Source organism: Naegleria fowleri, assembly GCF_008403515.1.
Source record: "Naegleria fowleri strain ATCC 30894 chromosome Unknown tig7, whole genome shotgun sequence".
NCBI lineage: Eukaryota > Heterolobosea > Eutetramitea > Acrasida > Naegleriidae > Naegleria > Naegleria fowleri.
This window is the reverse complement of record NW_025407939.1, coordinates 242,125-257,179: the sequence shown is the minus strand read 5'-3', so window position 1 is coordinate 257,179 and position 15,055 is coordinate 242,125. Positions and strand designations below refer to the sequence as shown.

Here is a 15,055-nt window from a genome sequence, read left to right as displayed (position 1 = left end):
CATGTATTGGAAACTCAAACCAATTCAACAGCAACACCAATCACAACAACGTTGCGTCTTGTCTAACGTATTCACAAGCAAATGTAGCAACATTCGCTTTTGCAGAATAGAAATCGAACAAGACCCTTGCTTGTTCTCAGATCACCCAGAAACACTTTAAAAAAAAGATATTTACCTGGCCAGACCTCTGCCGCTTGAAAAGAATTGAACCACCACAACGGCTTCTTGGAGCTCATCAAACGACGATATCTGATCATCCGACTCGGTCAAATCACTGTTAATTTGTTGTGAGGATATTTTGTTATTTCGGATATCATCATCATTAGTGCAAATCAACAAAAAGGAAAAATATCTGTTGTAATTCTTTCATCATCTCAATCAAAACTCTGATATAAATTCTAATTAGAAAATGAGTGAATTATTTCGTAGCTATGAAGAAGAATATTTTGAAGCATCTAACTCAATTAAACGTTCGTTGGCTGCTTTGAAAAATCAAACAGGAGATGCCAAAAAGCAAACCGCCCGCAAGATTGAAAAGGATCTTGATACAGCCAACAAACACATCAAACAAATGAATCTTGAAATGCAAAGCACAGTAAATGTTCAAGAAAAGGAAAACTTAAAAAAGAAGTTAAAAACATACAAACAAGACTTGTCGAATCTTCAAAAAGAATTGGAGTCATCAAAATCCGAAAATGCTAGAAACAGAGACGTCCTATTTTCGGGATATGAGGATGAGCTCCCTGCAGCTAGTGAAGATTATAGACAGAGAATGGTTGAGTCCACAAAAGTTTTAGAAAGATCCAATGAATCACTTGCTCGTGCTTCACAAATTCTTGATGAAACCGAACAAATCGGAATTGACTCTGCAGCCACGTTGAGAGAACAAGGTGAAAGAATGAAGAAGACTCGTGACAAGCTCTATGATGTGGACTCTGAAATTAAACAAGGTGGAAGAATTCTTGGCAGAATGTCGAGACGTGAGATTTTAAACAAGCTCATCATCATTGGAGTTATCGTCTTTTTATTGATCATCATTGGAGTAATTCTATTCTTTATTTTGAGACCACTCTTTACACCCAAGAGCAATTAAAGTTTTGAATTTGGACGATGATCAATTTGTGAATTGAGGTCTTCTTTCCGATTTCAAAAACACTTCAAATAAAAACAAAATGCGTGAAGTGGGTAGGTAGATGACTTCCTTTTGGTGGATAATTCCCATCGGAATTTATAACAAGGAATTGTATTTGAGTGTTTTAATTGCGGAACATATTTCGTTAATACTGTCAAGGTAAGAGACTTTCCATCGAACATTTTCTGATGTTCCTGATCATTATTATCATCACCAGCTAATTGACCTCGCCGATAACAGAGGAAAAAAATGAAAGGATATTCTGAATGAAACCTACATCTTTGTTCAGAAATATTACGAACAATTCAACAACAGATATCAATTATGTGTTTGCCCAACATGCAACGAGTTGATTTATAATGTAAAATATCAAGACATGCTCGTCTCTGTCGATCATCCATGTATTTTGAGTCTTTGCAGAGCGTTTAAATTTCTCCAGGAAGAAGAAGAACCATCATCCACAAACACCACACTCTTACAAGGAAATGTCTCGAGTGTTGGAAGCTCGAGTGGTAGCAGTAGTAGTAGTAGTAGCAGTGATAGCGATACTCTTCATCCAAACAACATTCAGCCAAGTGATTTAATTGAACTGTTCGAACAAAAACCAATTCATGACGTCACGAAAGAAAAGGCTAAGAAGCAACATGCAAAAAAGAAAGATCAAACTGAGGATGAATCTTTACTAAATTACGATCCTGGTAAAGGTGTACCACTCTTCATGGATGTGAGCACAGGTCAATCCACAAAACAAAAATGGGAATTGGTGTTTGGAGTTGGACCTCAACGCCTTGAGCTTGATTCTTCACGTTCTGGACGATTGTATATGGCTTCTTTGAAAGCCCTTAATTTACCTTACATTTCTACTCATCTCTACAAGATGAAAGAGAATCAAACATCAAAACAGCTCGAAGAAATTTGCAACAAGATTTCAAAACTATGTTTAATGCAAGAATCTCAACTTTCAAATGTTATGAATCAAGTACTCATTCCCAATATTCCACTCTTCGATCATTATGAAAAAGTCTCTGAGACATTAGATCGCTATTTACAAGAAATTGATCACCATATTGAATTAGAGGAACAACAAGAAGCAATGCAACAAAAGGCCTTTTCAAAGAAATCATTGCGAGAAGTCATGGATACCAAAAAAAAGTGAAAGTTTGTTGTCCAAGGAACTCTTTGTTTCTGAAGAATGGTTTTTCAGTGTTTCATGTGGAGTGGCCAAATCATTTTGATTTCCAATCAAACACGTGTTGTCCCGGGTTGCTCCTTATTCCTTTCCGCTTTTATTCTGGCAGAAAGCAACTGAAGTTCAACATGAAATCGATATCTCTTCAACAAATTTCTAATAAAAGATTTCAAAAAAATTTTAAAGTGTATTCTGCAACACACACGTATCCTCTTTCGGCATGCAACAAGGCTCTTTTATTCCACCATACATGTATGATGACAATGATCATCATGCGATGAAACCATCACAAATATCATCAGCTCCACCCATGAGTGATTTGAGTGATCATCATGATGATGATTTGAGCATGGATCAATCGAATCAGTTTATGGGTTTAAGTATGAAGTTATCGGAATCCATAAATACAGCATCGCAATCGGCATCCATCCATGTACATACAATGCCTATAACTCCACCTTCATCTTCGTTAAAATATAACATAATTCATGCAAGTGCAGAAAATCAAAATGATGTTTTGGATATTCGAAGTAAACTTGACAAGGAGCGTGCATATGTCGGACGGGTAGATGTCAGTGGCAGTCACGGGCAACATGCTACGAATGGAAGAGTTGGTAGAGCTGGTAGACATGGAAGAAATGGCCAATCAAGATCAACAAACGTTGGAGAACGAGGAGAAAACGGTAAGTGTGTCAAGAAGTTGTAATTATCGAATTGTTGATTTGCCAAATCAAAATAGGAGAGAATGGTAGTGCTGGAGAAGAAGCCGTTCCTGCTCAAAACGGTTTTTCAGCGGATAATTTGAACATTCTTATTGACAGATCTTCACATCCAAAAGAGTTGGTCATTAAATATTCAAGAGATTCTCATAAAGGAGCTTATTCACAATCTAATAGATATGGATACAACAGCTCAATCATTGACGAATATCAATTTACTTCTTGCTCACGATTTCCACTACATTCGAATAATGAATACGTGCTATTTAAAGCATGTGGTGGTAATGGAGGTAAGTTGGAGTAGTGACAGAATTTCTGAAGTAATAACAACATGTTTAAGGGAATGGAGGTAAGTTTATGACTTGAGATAATGTTAAGATTGTTACAATGCTGTTAAAAAGGAAATGGAGGTGAGTAGCATATTTTGAATGATATTTGTTAAATATTCTAATGGTTTTCAAAATATTGTCAAAAGGTCATGGCGGTCCTGGTGGTAATGGAGGTGAGTACAATATTTGTCACACATTATGATTCATACTAAAATAATAATCTATTTTAGGAAATGGTGGAAATGGAATTCAAGAAGGTGGAAGTGGTGGTAAGTTTTTAATTTATTGATCCCCGGTTGACAAATTGTTTATAAAAAAACGAATAGGTGATGGAGGTCTTGGAGGAGATGGAGGAAGACCTTCCTACGGTGGTCATGGAGGCAATGGAGGAATTATTTTTATTAATGTATGTAGAAACTAGTAAGGGTTCACAAAATGCTCAACTTTGTTTTATTGTAAATTAAAATTCGATCATGGTAGACCTATGATCCAAGATTATTGGTGCTTGTAAAGACCAGAGACCCAAGGAGGACGAGCTGGATATAATGTAAGTTAAGTGACAGGAAGCTTCTTTATATTTTACTTCTAAATATCATTGACACTTTTTCATAGGGTGTCCCTGGTGAACCTGGAGAGGGTGGAAAGGGAGGTAAAGGAGGACATGGAAATGTGAAGAGCGGAACAAATGGGCGAAATGGAAATCCTGGTACAAAAGCCATTCAAAACATTTCCTTTGATCCACAATATGGAAATGATGGGTTCACAATTTATAGGGTTTTGGATTTTCGAACGAATCAAGTCATGTATGAAGGTCAAAAATGTTATTCTGCAAGACTACTCTCCTTCGATGTTGTGGCAGCAGATGATGATGGAATTTACGAACCTGGTGAGGAGATATTCTTGACTTCATTCAAGGTTCACAATGACGGTGACATTCCTCTTCCAGCAGGAGCAATTTTAAAGATTTCACCAGATCCCAATAGTTTTATTTTGAGTGATGATCAGTATATACTGCCAGAGATTGGACCCAAGCAAACCATTACGCTCACAAATGCCAAACTTTCGGCCAGAATTTCTTCCGACTTGTTGTTAAAAAGTCGTGAACTGTCCAAGATGATATCTGTTAAGGTTCAGATCGATCTCTTTGATCGTGTGTTTTCTGAATCCATTCTTGGTTGCAATATCAACGTTCAATATCCACTATCTATTTCTGACATTGCATATTTGAAGCAAATGGGAAGAGGGGATTCATCGGATTTGGTTCTTACCATATCCAATCTGAGCAAAAATCACTATCCTTTCATGTACCGAATTACAACAAAAGATCAACTTTTCTTCGTGGAAACAGAATTAAGGCAAATCATGAATCAAGCAAGTGTCAATTCTGAAGGTTTCACATTTCACACACATCCAATTATTGTCGGCTATTGCACAGAGTTTTATCAAAATCAATCGTTTGAAGTGGAATTAATCTACAAAGACAAGACAATTCAGAAAATTGAAAAATATGTGCAGGCAGTTCCTCATTTTAATCCTTCAATGATTGAAACCACCGATTTATTGTTAATCACAAACAGTAATTTTAGAAAAGAGGATTTCAAAGCATTCTCAGAGATTTTCCAATTACTTAATTTAAGACCTAATTATTGGGACTTGGATTTTTATAAGGGAATATCTTTCCAAGAAGATTGTGGGCAACGACACACTGTCTCTTGTGTCGACAAGTATCGAGGAAAGCCTATCATATTTTGCGCAAAGAATAAGGATGATATTAGAAAGTTTTATGCAATGGATATTGCTCATCACTTTGGCGTTTATGGACCTATTTTGGAGAACATGTATGAATACAAGAGTAGTGTGCTAATTCTAACTCCAACACTTCCAAGTAAGGATGAAATGAAGAATTACTTTAGTGATCCTAGTGTTGCCACAAAAGTGGAGTTTGATGAAAATGCATTTTCAGGATATTACAAACTTCTCTATCCTAAAGCTGCCGACGCTGATAACAGGTGTTTAGAGCTTGAGAATGAAAAAGAAAAAGATAGCATTTACCGATTTAAATTTAAAATAGATTTACTTGATATCAAGCAAGTGAAAAGCGATTCGTGGGTCTCTTGGAAATACTCCTATGGAAAATGCAGCTGTTACAAATTGCCCTTAAACATCCTTCATTCATTTATTGGATTCTCATTTGACAGCAAATCAGATTACTTGGACTTTGGTCAAGTGGTGGATCAAGTGACAGGAGAACGTTTGGAAAATCTCAAAATCATTGATATTCTTCGTAACAAGAACCATTCTATCAACTTTAAACTTCTCTTTGCTGTTATTTACAGCATGAATTTACAGTCCAAGTTTAGAATCATTAAGGAGCTTGGAAAAACAGAGACAGAAAAATTAATTGCAGAATTAATTCGATGGGTTATATTTGAAAGTGTGAAACGAGAATTGAGAATGGCAGACACATTCCCAACTTTAGAAGGTATTGCCAACGTATTACAAGAAGACTCGTCATTAATTTGTGAAGCTACTGTTTATTCAGTAATGAATCTCTTGAATCGAGCAACTGGATTTACCTATTGGAGAAGTTGGTTACCATTCTCATCTTTATCCTATGGTTTCAAGACAAAACGAACAAAAATCCAAAATCTTTATGACCTTGTCGAGGGTGAAATACGAAGATGGTCTCTTGAATCCATTCAACGTAAGGAAGTGGAGTACTTTGATGTCGATACCACAATTCTCAATGCTCAAAGAGATGTTCAATCTTCAACAAACACGAGCTTCCTCAAACTTCGTGATGTTCCACTCGTCTATTTATTGGAGTGAATACAAGTTGTTGTTGTCGTCGTGTGTGCTCGTTGTCAGGAACGAGAGAGACGGCGTCGAGCATTCAGTTGTTGTGTTTTCTTTCATCACTAAATAATTTCAAAAAATATTTTCACATTCTTGGCGGCATCTCCATTATGTTTTCTTCATCGGCCTCTAAGAGCTTGTTTGTCGAGCCCAATCTTGATTCCATCATTCATGATTCATTTGAACAATTCGAAAAGTATGGATTCTCATTGATGGAACATGGAGATTATGAAATTTTAGAGAAGGAACTCGAAGGTGAGTTTGGCATGAAACAATTTTTAAATTGAATATCGAGATGTCAATATCTAAAAGATCCCGAAGGAAATTATGAGCTCTTGTTTGAAGACAACAATGCAACTATTATCATGTGGAAGAAAATGAATGGCGAAGGTGGAAAAAATTGTTTATCTGAAATGCATTCCCATGATACTGTTCGTCACAAGTACAAGTACGTATAAAAGTTGTCATGAATTGTGTGATGAACTTTTGTAAAGAATGATTGTGAATCATCCAGTTCAAGTATTTTATGATTTATTGAAAGATTATGACAGACGGTATTTGTGGGATAAAAGAGATGGCGGAAGGTGAGTGAATACTTAATTAATTAATTATTCAATTTTTTTACATTTCATAATATTTAATGAATAATTTTATTATTGAACTCTTTAGAGAAATTTTAGCAATATTTAATGTCGATGGAAAGGTAAGCAGCCATTTACAGTGACACCTTTGAATCATTACTCATAATTTCAACTTAGCCTCAAAATCAAGTTGTGGGTATGTAAATCAACAAGATCTTAATGATGATTTTAAATACTCATGTATATGATTTATAGAATATCTCGTAAAGAAAGGAAACTTAATTGTAAGCTCTAGAGACTTTGTGACCATCAATACTGAAAGATATTGTGAAAAAACAAATTCATATTTAATGATCGGAAAGTCGGTAAATGAATTCCCTAAGGAATCCCTAAGTTCATACATTAGAGGAAATATTTTATATTTGGGAATGAAAATAGCACCAATTGATGATAAGGTATGTACTCTTGAGAACACGATATTTCATCGAGACATGTCGAAAAGAGTTGTGAATTTTACTGTGTCACACAAACAAATATGAGTGGATATATTCCAAACTTTGTTTATGAATGGGCGCTTAAGAGTTTGCCTTCTGAGTTTCAAGCAATCACCTATGAGGGGTGCCAGCAAAGAATTAGAGAGGGATGTTCAACTTTCACAAATTACTACAAATTGGCGAGCAAGTAATTGTGAGGTAGTAGTTTGAAGGCACAGCCTCTCTAGTAAGCTCGCAAATCCTTTATCCATTCCATATATATAGAACAATCTTCCAATAGACCCACATTATGCTGATGTATAAACTCATTTAGAATCACGCCTTTTCTTAGATTTACAATGTAGGTTCGAGGAACTGAATTATTTGGGTTGAACAGGTTGGAGAGAGATAGTTTTGCTTTTACGTTTGTGTAAGGGACAACCAGAAAACCCATTTGTTTCTTTTTCATATAGTCAAACAGACGACCCTCACTTTGTTCTCCATCCACCATAATCATCTCGAAAGAATCCAATCCATACACTTCTTTTGTTTCATAGTGAAAATTTACGACTTTCTCGATATATTCCTGCTGATTTTGCAATTTTATGCCAACGCACCATGAGGGTGCAAACACTAAACCAATGATTGGCTTATTTTTCAAAATCTCCATGGCGTCATATTCCTTTCTATCTCTCGTAACGAGTGTTCGTGTTTTGAAGAGAGTTTTGACATTATGCTCAATTTGATCCTCGACGGTTCCCTCAATTTTTTTGTATTCAACTCGATCACCAAGAATGTTTCTCCACTCCTGAAACATGCTTATGACTGGCTCGATCATCGTTTGAGAGTTTTCGTCCGTTAAACAATCCATAGCTTCCAATTCCTTCAAACAAGGTCCTCTGCATGAAATCATGTTTTCATTTGTATTGGATTTCCAACAATGCAAAAGTATCAAGGATGGCTCATCTTCGTCCTTGTCCTCAAATCCAAGGTTCTTTAAAATTTCAATTAATAGTTTTACATTGGGACCCGATGAATGAATGCGATAGAATGGGCTTTTTCTTTCATTTCTGAAGGGTTCTCGAAGAAGCTTCACGTAATCAGCTGGCACCTCTAAAATGCTTAAAGCACGATTTGAAAACTCTCTCCGAATGATTGTGTATGCTTTTTCCATCAGGTTGAAATATCGTTGATGAGCTGGCTTTTCAAAATCAATTCTTTTCAATTTAGCGTGATAATAATACCACAATGAAGCCAAATCATATTTACCTCAATATTCCAATCATTCTCGTAAATTTTAATTCCTCCTCAATTTCAATAGGTGATAGATCAACACTCCCTGCGGATCCGCTTCCTTTTTGTCGCCTCAATAACAATCCATCAAAAACGTTTTTCAGTCCAACCTGAGACTGCAGAACCACATTGGGTTGTGTTCTTTTCCGTGCTAATTCTTCGTAATCCACCTCAACGACGGGTTTTTTCTCGTTGATCCAAAGGTCTCTCATTCGGGTCTTTTTTTTTAATTTGTGCCTACAATTTTTACAACCATCACTAGAGCTCATTCCCGACCAGTTATGGATTTCGAATGATCTTTGTAGATTCATCATTGAAAGACCAACTTCTGTAAATTTAAGCACATTTCGATTGTTTTTTCAAGTCTTGAGGATAAACAATCCTTGGATTAGTATTTGGTTTTCTCCAATTTTTCCTCAAGCAAGGCTGCTTTGGTTCACCTTGGATGACTTGATCTGTTGGAAACGAAGGAAGTGGAATTTTCGGATACTAATTTTGTTTTTGTTGTTGAACACCTTTCGCCACGGACACAAGTTTCTTGCAATAACTTGAAAAAAATGCCAGTAAGTACTGCAACACAATTCCTTTCTCTTGTCAACTCCGGTTGGTCGCACCAATAAATTTAACTGTGATCGCACCAATATAATAGTTAAACGAAATTCAAGAAAAGGAATTACGCAAAGCGTTCATGCTTGCGGATACAGACGGTAACAACTCGTTGGATGTCAATGAAGTTAAACATTTGCTAGCTCAACTCAAACATCATTCCACAAACATTTTCATTCAACCCCCTTCGGATCAAGAAGTATTTCAATTAATGAAATTACTTGATGAGAATGGAGATGGTCAAGTGGAATGGGAAGAATTTAAACATGCCATGGAGAAGTGGATGGACGAAGATAAATCCTCAACCTCTCGGGGTTCCAGCAGTGGAAGAGCAGTTATGAATGACAATTCAGAGTTGAAAAAGAGAAAACAACGCGACTATTCTGTTGAGAGAGAACAAGTACACGACAAGGTATGTAGATTCTGCATCATTCAGCATGAAGAGCTAATTTTGAAATTATTGATGATGATCATCATCAAAATAATAATGAATCATTCAACAATGTGCATGATTGTGTGAATTATCATCAATGCTCGGAACAGGTCCAAAAATTTTTCTTGCAATTCCGAGTGAGAGATCCAGCTATGAACTCGCCATCATCTCCACAAATGACATCCTCTCTATCGAAACGAAAAGGTATTCATGATCATCATTACAGAGACTCACTATTTTCTGTAGGAATGAGTGGTGTTGTATCACAAGACGAACACTTATTGAAAGCTCAATCAATTTCTCTCAACAATCTCAAATCTCAATTGTTGGAGTTTCCAAAACTTCCTTTTATCATTGATTTACATTCTAAAAACATTCAACATAGTAATGTTCTTGCTGAAGTTGCCATGTCTAAACAACAATTGGACATTGTATACAATCAAATTAAGAATGTACTTGCTCAATGCATTGTGTTTTGTGATTTGTTTGTGATTCACTACTCAACTCCATACGATAGAATTGAAATCAGTGACATGATACTCGATACTTATCAACATATTTTTGATGAATGTTTTAGCGTTTTTAACTTATTGTTAGATATGTCTATTTACTACAAACTTTATGATATCCAACATCAGGTGCTCTATATTTTTAATTGCATTTGTAATGGACCAAGAATTGCAAATCTAGATCAAAATCACAAATACCATTTGCAAAACATGTACTTCAAAAAGTTGATTGCAGAGTATGACATTCTCAACAAAGTATATCAACAAATTTTGAAGCAACCCATGACTCCCATGGAGATTTCGAAGCAATCCATTTCTCTTATTGCTCGATTTGCTAGTTTCAACAAGGAATGCAGAGATAAGATTTATGAAATCAATGGTCTTCTGCCTGACTTGCTCAAGACATTAGGAGGTGTTCTTTCCAAATACAAAATCGGGTTACTGAAAATCATAACATTTGCATTAGCAATCTTAATGGGAGATTTGACACATACTCAATCTAGTACGGTGAAACCAACTACCGAGTCTACATTTATAGCTCTTAACTTACTTTCACAACTACTTTTCCATTGGCGTGTTCAATTTGAAGATCAGGATACATTAGTTTACATTCTACATGCTCTTATTGGAATTTTGAATGGTGTTCGACAAGACGACTTGTTCAAGAAATTTGTCGATCTTCTCAACGACAAAAACCAATACGTGGTTGAGAGTGTCCTTTCAATTGTGATTTCCAAGCTAATTCAAGACAAATTTAATGTATACATCTTGGTTGAAAAGTGTCAACTCCTTGAGACGTTTAAAAAAGTTTTTACCACCACAAGCAGCAACATGGTGAGATATTATATCATGCTCTGCGTTACTGATACTGTAAAGACTTATCCATTTAGTATTATGAAATTGGATCGTTTGAATTTAATCAGTGATCTTATCGCGGAATTAGAAAAAGATACTGAATTTAATGACAAGATTATTAGATGTTTGAGACATATTTGCAAACACATGCCAATGTCCATGCTTTTGAAGTATTTAGACGGATACAATTTTATTCATTCACTCATTAGATACTGTCTCAATCACTATTATACTCCAAAGGATGACGTGTTGGAAAAGTTTTACAATAATAGCAAAGCTTCAAGTTCCATAGGTGGCTCCACTTCCAATAGTTTAAACTCATATAACTTTGAGCTTATTTATCACACAGTTCATTGTTTACTTTCCATTATTCACAATCATAATGGAGAATTATTAGCCAATATTGAAAATGGCAGCTCTCTCTATACACCAGTTAACGCTAACCAAATCGCAATCTATCAAACGAACTGTTTATCTAAATTCACTTTTGAAGACATTGCTGATATTGGAACCCTTTTGAAAGGAATTGTACAGTCTCCACTTCGCGAGTCAATTAATAATTGGAAGTATTCTGACCAACAACAACGCTCTTTGGAAGAATATGTGAGAGTTTTGCTTGTGTACATCAAGACTATTTGTGACAAGATTAATGGTAACGTATTTTTGAGAGAAATGTCACAAAAGGTTCAACTGCTCATTGAGCAAATATTACAGCAATCTTATGCTCAAATTGAATTACAAACAAACCCCATACTTGAAGCATACAAGACATTGGTAAGTAGTTTACACTAAATTTGAAAATCAAAAAGTGAATATGTTCCATGTGATCTAGTATTCCAAACAAAAAGATAGGGTACTACAGCTTACACGTGTGTTAAACTCCATGATTACCCATGACCAATCCAAAGTTACTGACGATTTGTATTACAAAACTCTCACAATTTCATCTAAATCACTTGTTGACTTAGAAAATGAGGAAAAGGAATTGAAATATAGAACTTTCCAACAATTATTGGCAACCTGTAACAACCTTAATACTCAAATATCAGATGACACGTTGGAAAAACTATTAGAATATTTCACCAGTATTTGTGACAAAAACACAGGATTGCTCTCAAAAGATCAATTCATTGAAGGAATGATGAACATTTTAAATATTAGAGATCGATTACTGATTGAAAACAATTATCAGTTATTTGATATTGACAACTCGGGAAAGATTGATTTCAGAGAATTTGTCGTAGGAATTGTTGTTGTGAATAATGAAATTGCAAAGAATGCAGCTGCAACACTCACAGATAGAGAGAAAGTTGTTTTGTATCAATTATTTTCTGTTTATGATTTAAATAAGGATAATATGATTACCTTTGATGAATTGCTGCAAATGAGACGATCTGGACAGATGGAAGGTATGAACAAAGCAATCCTCACCGAAGAAGAATTAATTCAAGACACAAAGGCTGTTTTTGAAAAGATCGATGCTGACCATAATGGCATTATTGATTTTAATGAGTTTGTTCATGCCGTAAAGAGTGGAATTTTGAATTTGTAAAGATCCATTCGATTTTTTGAAAGATTTTTTGTAAAACTGCATCTTACGGAATGCATGTAATTCTTTTGTCCCCATCATTGCCGTCTCACTGTTGGTTTGTGGTGTTGTAACTCTTAATTTCATTCCAAAAAATGTTAACTCAACCAGCAATAATCGCGTCCTATGGATCTTGGGAGTCTCCAATCTCGTCTGGTTTTATTGTGAGTACAGGCATTGGTTTCTCCGATCTACTGGCACATCCAACTGATCCAAACACTTTGGTATGGACGGAATCAAGACCACAAGAAAGTGGCCGTTGCGCTCTTGTTTGTTGCAAGCTTTCCGAAGGGGGGAGTGAATTCAGAGAAATATTACCTCCTCCTGACAGCAAATTGGGATTCTTCTCCTCACGCACTCGAGTTCACGAATACGGAGGTTCTGCATCCTTGATCACCTCCAAGTCGGAACTCTTCTTTACCAATTTTAAAGATCAATCTCTAAGGAAGATTCCAACTCTCTCCAGTAGTGGCAGCATTGAACAATCTCCTCCCGAACAAGTTTCATGTAAAGCAAATACGAGACACGCCGATGGAGTTTATGATGAGAAGCGTGCACGTCTCGTTTTCGTTCGAGAGGATCATTCCGTAATTAATTCTCACCACCATGAACCACAAAATTTAATTGTTTCACTGTTGGACTCAACAACTGATCGTGATCATGAAATCATTCTTGCTCAAGGCATGGATTTTTACGCCTTTCCACGTCTTTCAAATGATAGTTCTCGTTTGTGTTACCTTGCTTGGAATCATCCAAATATGCAATGGAACAATAGCAGTGTCTTTGTGGTTGATTTGGACCAAGATGGAAGACCCATTGAAAATACTCGAAAAAGAATCACTCATGAAGACAATGAAAGTTGCTCACAACCAAGTTTTTCACCCGATGGAGAATATGTCTATTTCATCAGCGATTATCCAACACAATATTGGACGTTACAAAGATATCACTTGAACAGTGATGCCGTAGAGAATTTAATGTCTCATACCAATAAGGTTGAAATTGGAGGTCCACTCTGGCAATTTGGTGCAAGTTCGTATGTGATCATTGATCATTCGAATTGGGTTTGTGCCTTTGATGGAAAGCTCTTTGTTGTGAAGAATAATCAATGGCAAACTGTCACTGACACTTCCTATACAGGTTTTAGATCCCTTCGCTTGTCTGCAGATCACAAAAAAGTATTTTTCATTGGCTTTTCTCCATCCTTGCCTACTGCTGTTTGTTGTTTGGATATTGAGTCTATGAAAGTTCGAGTAATTAAGGAATCTTCTAAACGTGACATTTCACATGACTTTTTGTCCATTCCTGAAAGAATTGAATTTCCAACCACAATGAATAGAACTGCATTTGCATATTATTTCCCTCAAAAGAATGGTCGATTTGTGGGACCAGAGAATGAGAAGCCTCCTTGTATTGTTTTCATTCATGGTGGACCCACTTCAAGTGTGCTCCTTGCTCTCAATTACAAGATTCAATATTTCACAAGTCGTGGCTTTGGCGTCTTGGATGTGGATTACTCTGGAAGCACAGGTTATGGCCGTGAGTATCGATTTAGACTTCACAAGAATTGGGGAATTGCAGATGTCGATGATGCATGTGCGAGTGTGGAATACTTGGTGAATAAGGGCCTAGCAGACGCCAATAAGCTCTGTATTAGTGGCGGTAGCGCAGGAGGATACACTGTTCTCGCTTGTCTCACTAAGAGAGACAAACAAGTATTCAAAGCAGGAGCATCATATTATGGTGTGGCAGATTTGGAGGCTTTGGCAAAGGAGACTCACAAATTTGAGTCGAGATATTTAGACAATTTGATTGGTAAATATCCAGAAGAGAAAGATCTTTATATTGAAAGGTCTCCCATTACTCATGTGGATCATTTGAAGGTTCCTCTTGCAATTTTCCAAGGTAAGTGTATGGTAATATAATTTTGTTGAAATGTAATGGTTCATCCTTATTGTTCATGATAATATTCTTATTATTAATGAATGGTGATGTCAATCTAAAATTGAATGCATACATTCCATCCAAAACTGTATAGGCGATGAAGATCAAGTTGTTCCTCCAAATCAAAGTGAAATGATGTACAAGGCCGTCAAGGAGAAAGGTATCCCTGTGAGTTATACTTTATTCCAAGGAGAGCAACACGGATTCAGAAAAGCAGAGAACATTAAGACTGCCATCGATGGAGAGTTCTTCTTTTACAGCAAAGTGTTCTCATTTCCACTTCCTTCAAGTCATCCACAAACACCTCTCACGATTGAAAATTTAAAGATTTAAAATGTGTGCGTTTGCATGTGTATGAATTTTTAAATGGTTTGAATGAAAGAATCTTGAATAGTGCATGCCAAATTTACCAATAATTTGGTTTGTCAAGTTCATGAGCATGCGGCCATACAACCAAAAAAAAATAAGAACCTGTTTCTCCTCGTATCCAATGGCTGTAAATAGAAGGCGCCAAACTGATCTTGCTAAGTGGTGGTGGCTCCAGTCCT

General features: G+C 36.1%; 7 protein-coding genes across 7 annotated transcripts; 6 read left to right on the top strand and 1 right to left on the bottom strand.

The window, feature by feature from the left end:
• Nucleotides 1–409: 409 nt before the first annotated feature.
• FDP41_010822 (uncharacterized protein) lies at nt 410–1,093 on the top strand (the record flags this gene model as incomplete). The annotated part of the gene is made up of 1 exon (XM_044701162.1): nt 410–1,093. One exon carries the CDS (start codon nt 410–412, stop codon nt 1,091–1,093), a length of 684 nt encoding a protein of 227 aa, XP_044567556.1.
• Nucleotides 1,094–1,508: 415 nt separating this feature from the next.
• On the top strand, nt 1,509–2,288 carry FDP41_010821 (uncharacterized protein; the record flags this gene model as incomplete). Its single annotated transcript, XM_044701161.1, has 1 exon — nt 1,509–2,288. The coding sequence occupies one exon, from the start codon at nt 1,509–1,511 to the stop codon at nt 2,286–2,288; it is 780 nt and encodes a 259-aa protein (XP_044567555.1).
• A 253-nt stretch (nt 2,289–2,541) lies between these two features.
• Nucleotides 2,542–6,198, top strand: FDP41_010820 (uncharacterized protein; the record flags this gene model as incomplete). Its single annotated transcript, XM_044701160.1, has 9 exons — nt 2,542–3,004; nt 3,061–3,330; nt 3,381–3,389; nt 3,442–3,450; nt 3,516–3,542; nt 3,600–3,638; nt 3,696–3,775; nt 3,890–3,916; nt 3,982–6,198. 9 exons carry the CDS (start codon nt 2,542–2,544, stop codon nt 6,196–6,198), a joined length of 3,141 nt encoding a protein of 1,046 aa, XP_044567554.1.
• A 137-nt stretch (nt 6,199–6,335) lies between these two features.
• On the top strand, nt 6,336–7,491 carry FDP41_010819 (uncharacterized protein; the record flags this gene model as incomplete). The annotated part of the gene is made up of 7 exons (XM_044701158.1): nt 6,336–6,480; nt 6,538–6,673; nt 6,720–6,809; nt 6,895–6,928; nt 6,984–7,002; nt 7,062–7,261; nt 7,309–7,491. The coding sequence occupies 7 exons, from the start codon at nt 6,336–6,338 to the stop codon at nt 7,489–7,491; spliced, it is 807 nt and encodes a 268-aa protein (XP_044567553.1).
• Nucleotides 7,492–7,523: 32 nt separating this feature from the next.
• On the bottom strand, nt 7,524–8,784 carry FDP41_010818 (uncharacterized protein; the record flags this gene model as incomplete). The annotated part of the gene is made up of 2 exons (XM_044701157.1): nt 7,524–8,496; nt 8,549–8,784. 2 exons carry the CDS (start codon nt 8,782–8,784, stop codon nt 7,524–7,526), a joined length of 1,209 nt encoding a protein of 402 aa, XP_044567552.1.
• Nucleotides 8,785–9,129: 345 nt separating this feature from the next.
• FDP41_010817 (uncharacterized protein) lies at nt 9,130–12,527 on the top strand (the record flags this gene model as incomplete). Its single annotated transcript, XM_044701156.1, has 4 exons — nt 9,130–9,135; nt 9,222–9,590; nt 9,722–11,749; nt 11,808–12,527. 4 exons carry the CDS (start codon nt 9,130–9,132, stop codon nt 12,525–12,527), a joined length of 3,123 nt encoding a protein of 1,040 aa, XP_044567551.1.
• Nucleotides 12,528–12,658: 131 nt separating this feature from the next.
• FDP41_010816 (uncharacterized protein) lies at nt 12,659–14,840 on the top strand (the record flags this gene model as incomplete). The annotated part of the gene is made up of 2 exons (XM_044701155.1): nt 12,659–14,468; nt 14,602–14,840. The coding sequence occupies 2 exons, from the start codon at nt 12,659–12,661 to the stop codon at nt 14,838–14,840; spliced, it is 2,049 nt and encodes a 682-aa protein (XP_044567550.1).
• Between the last annotated feature and the right edge of the window lie 215 nt (nt 14,841–15,055).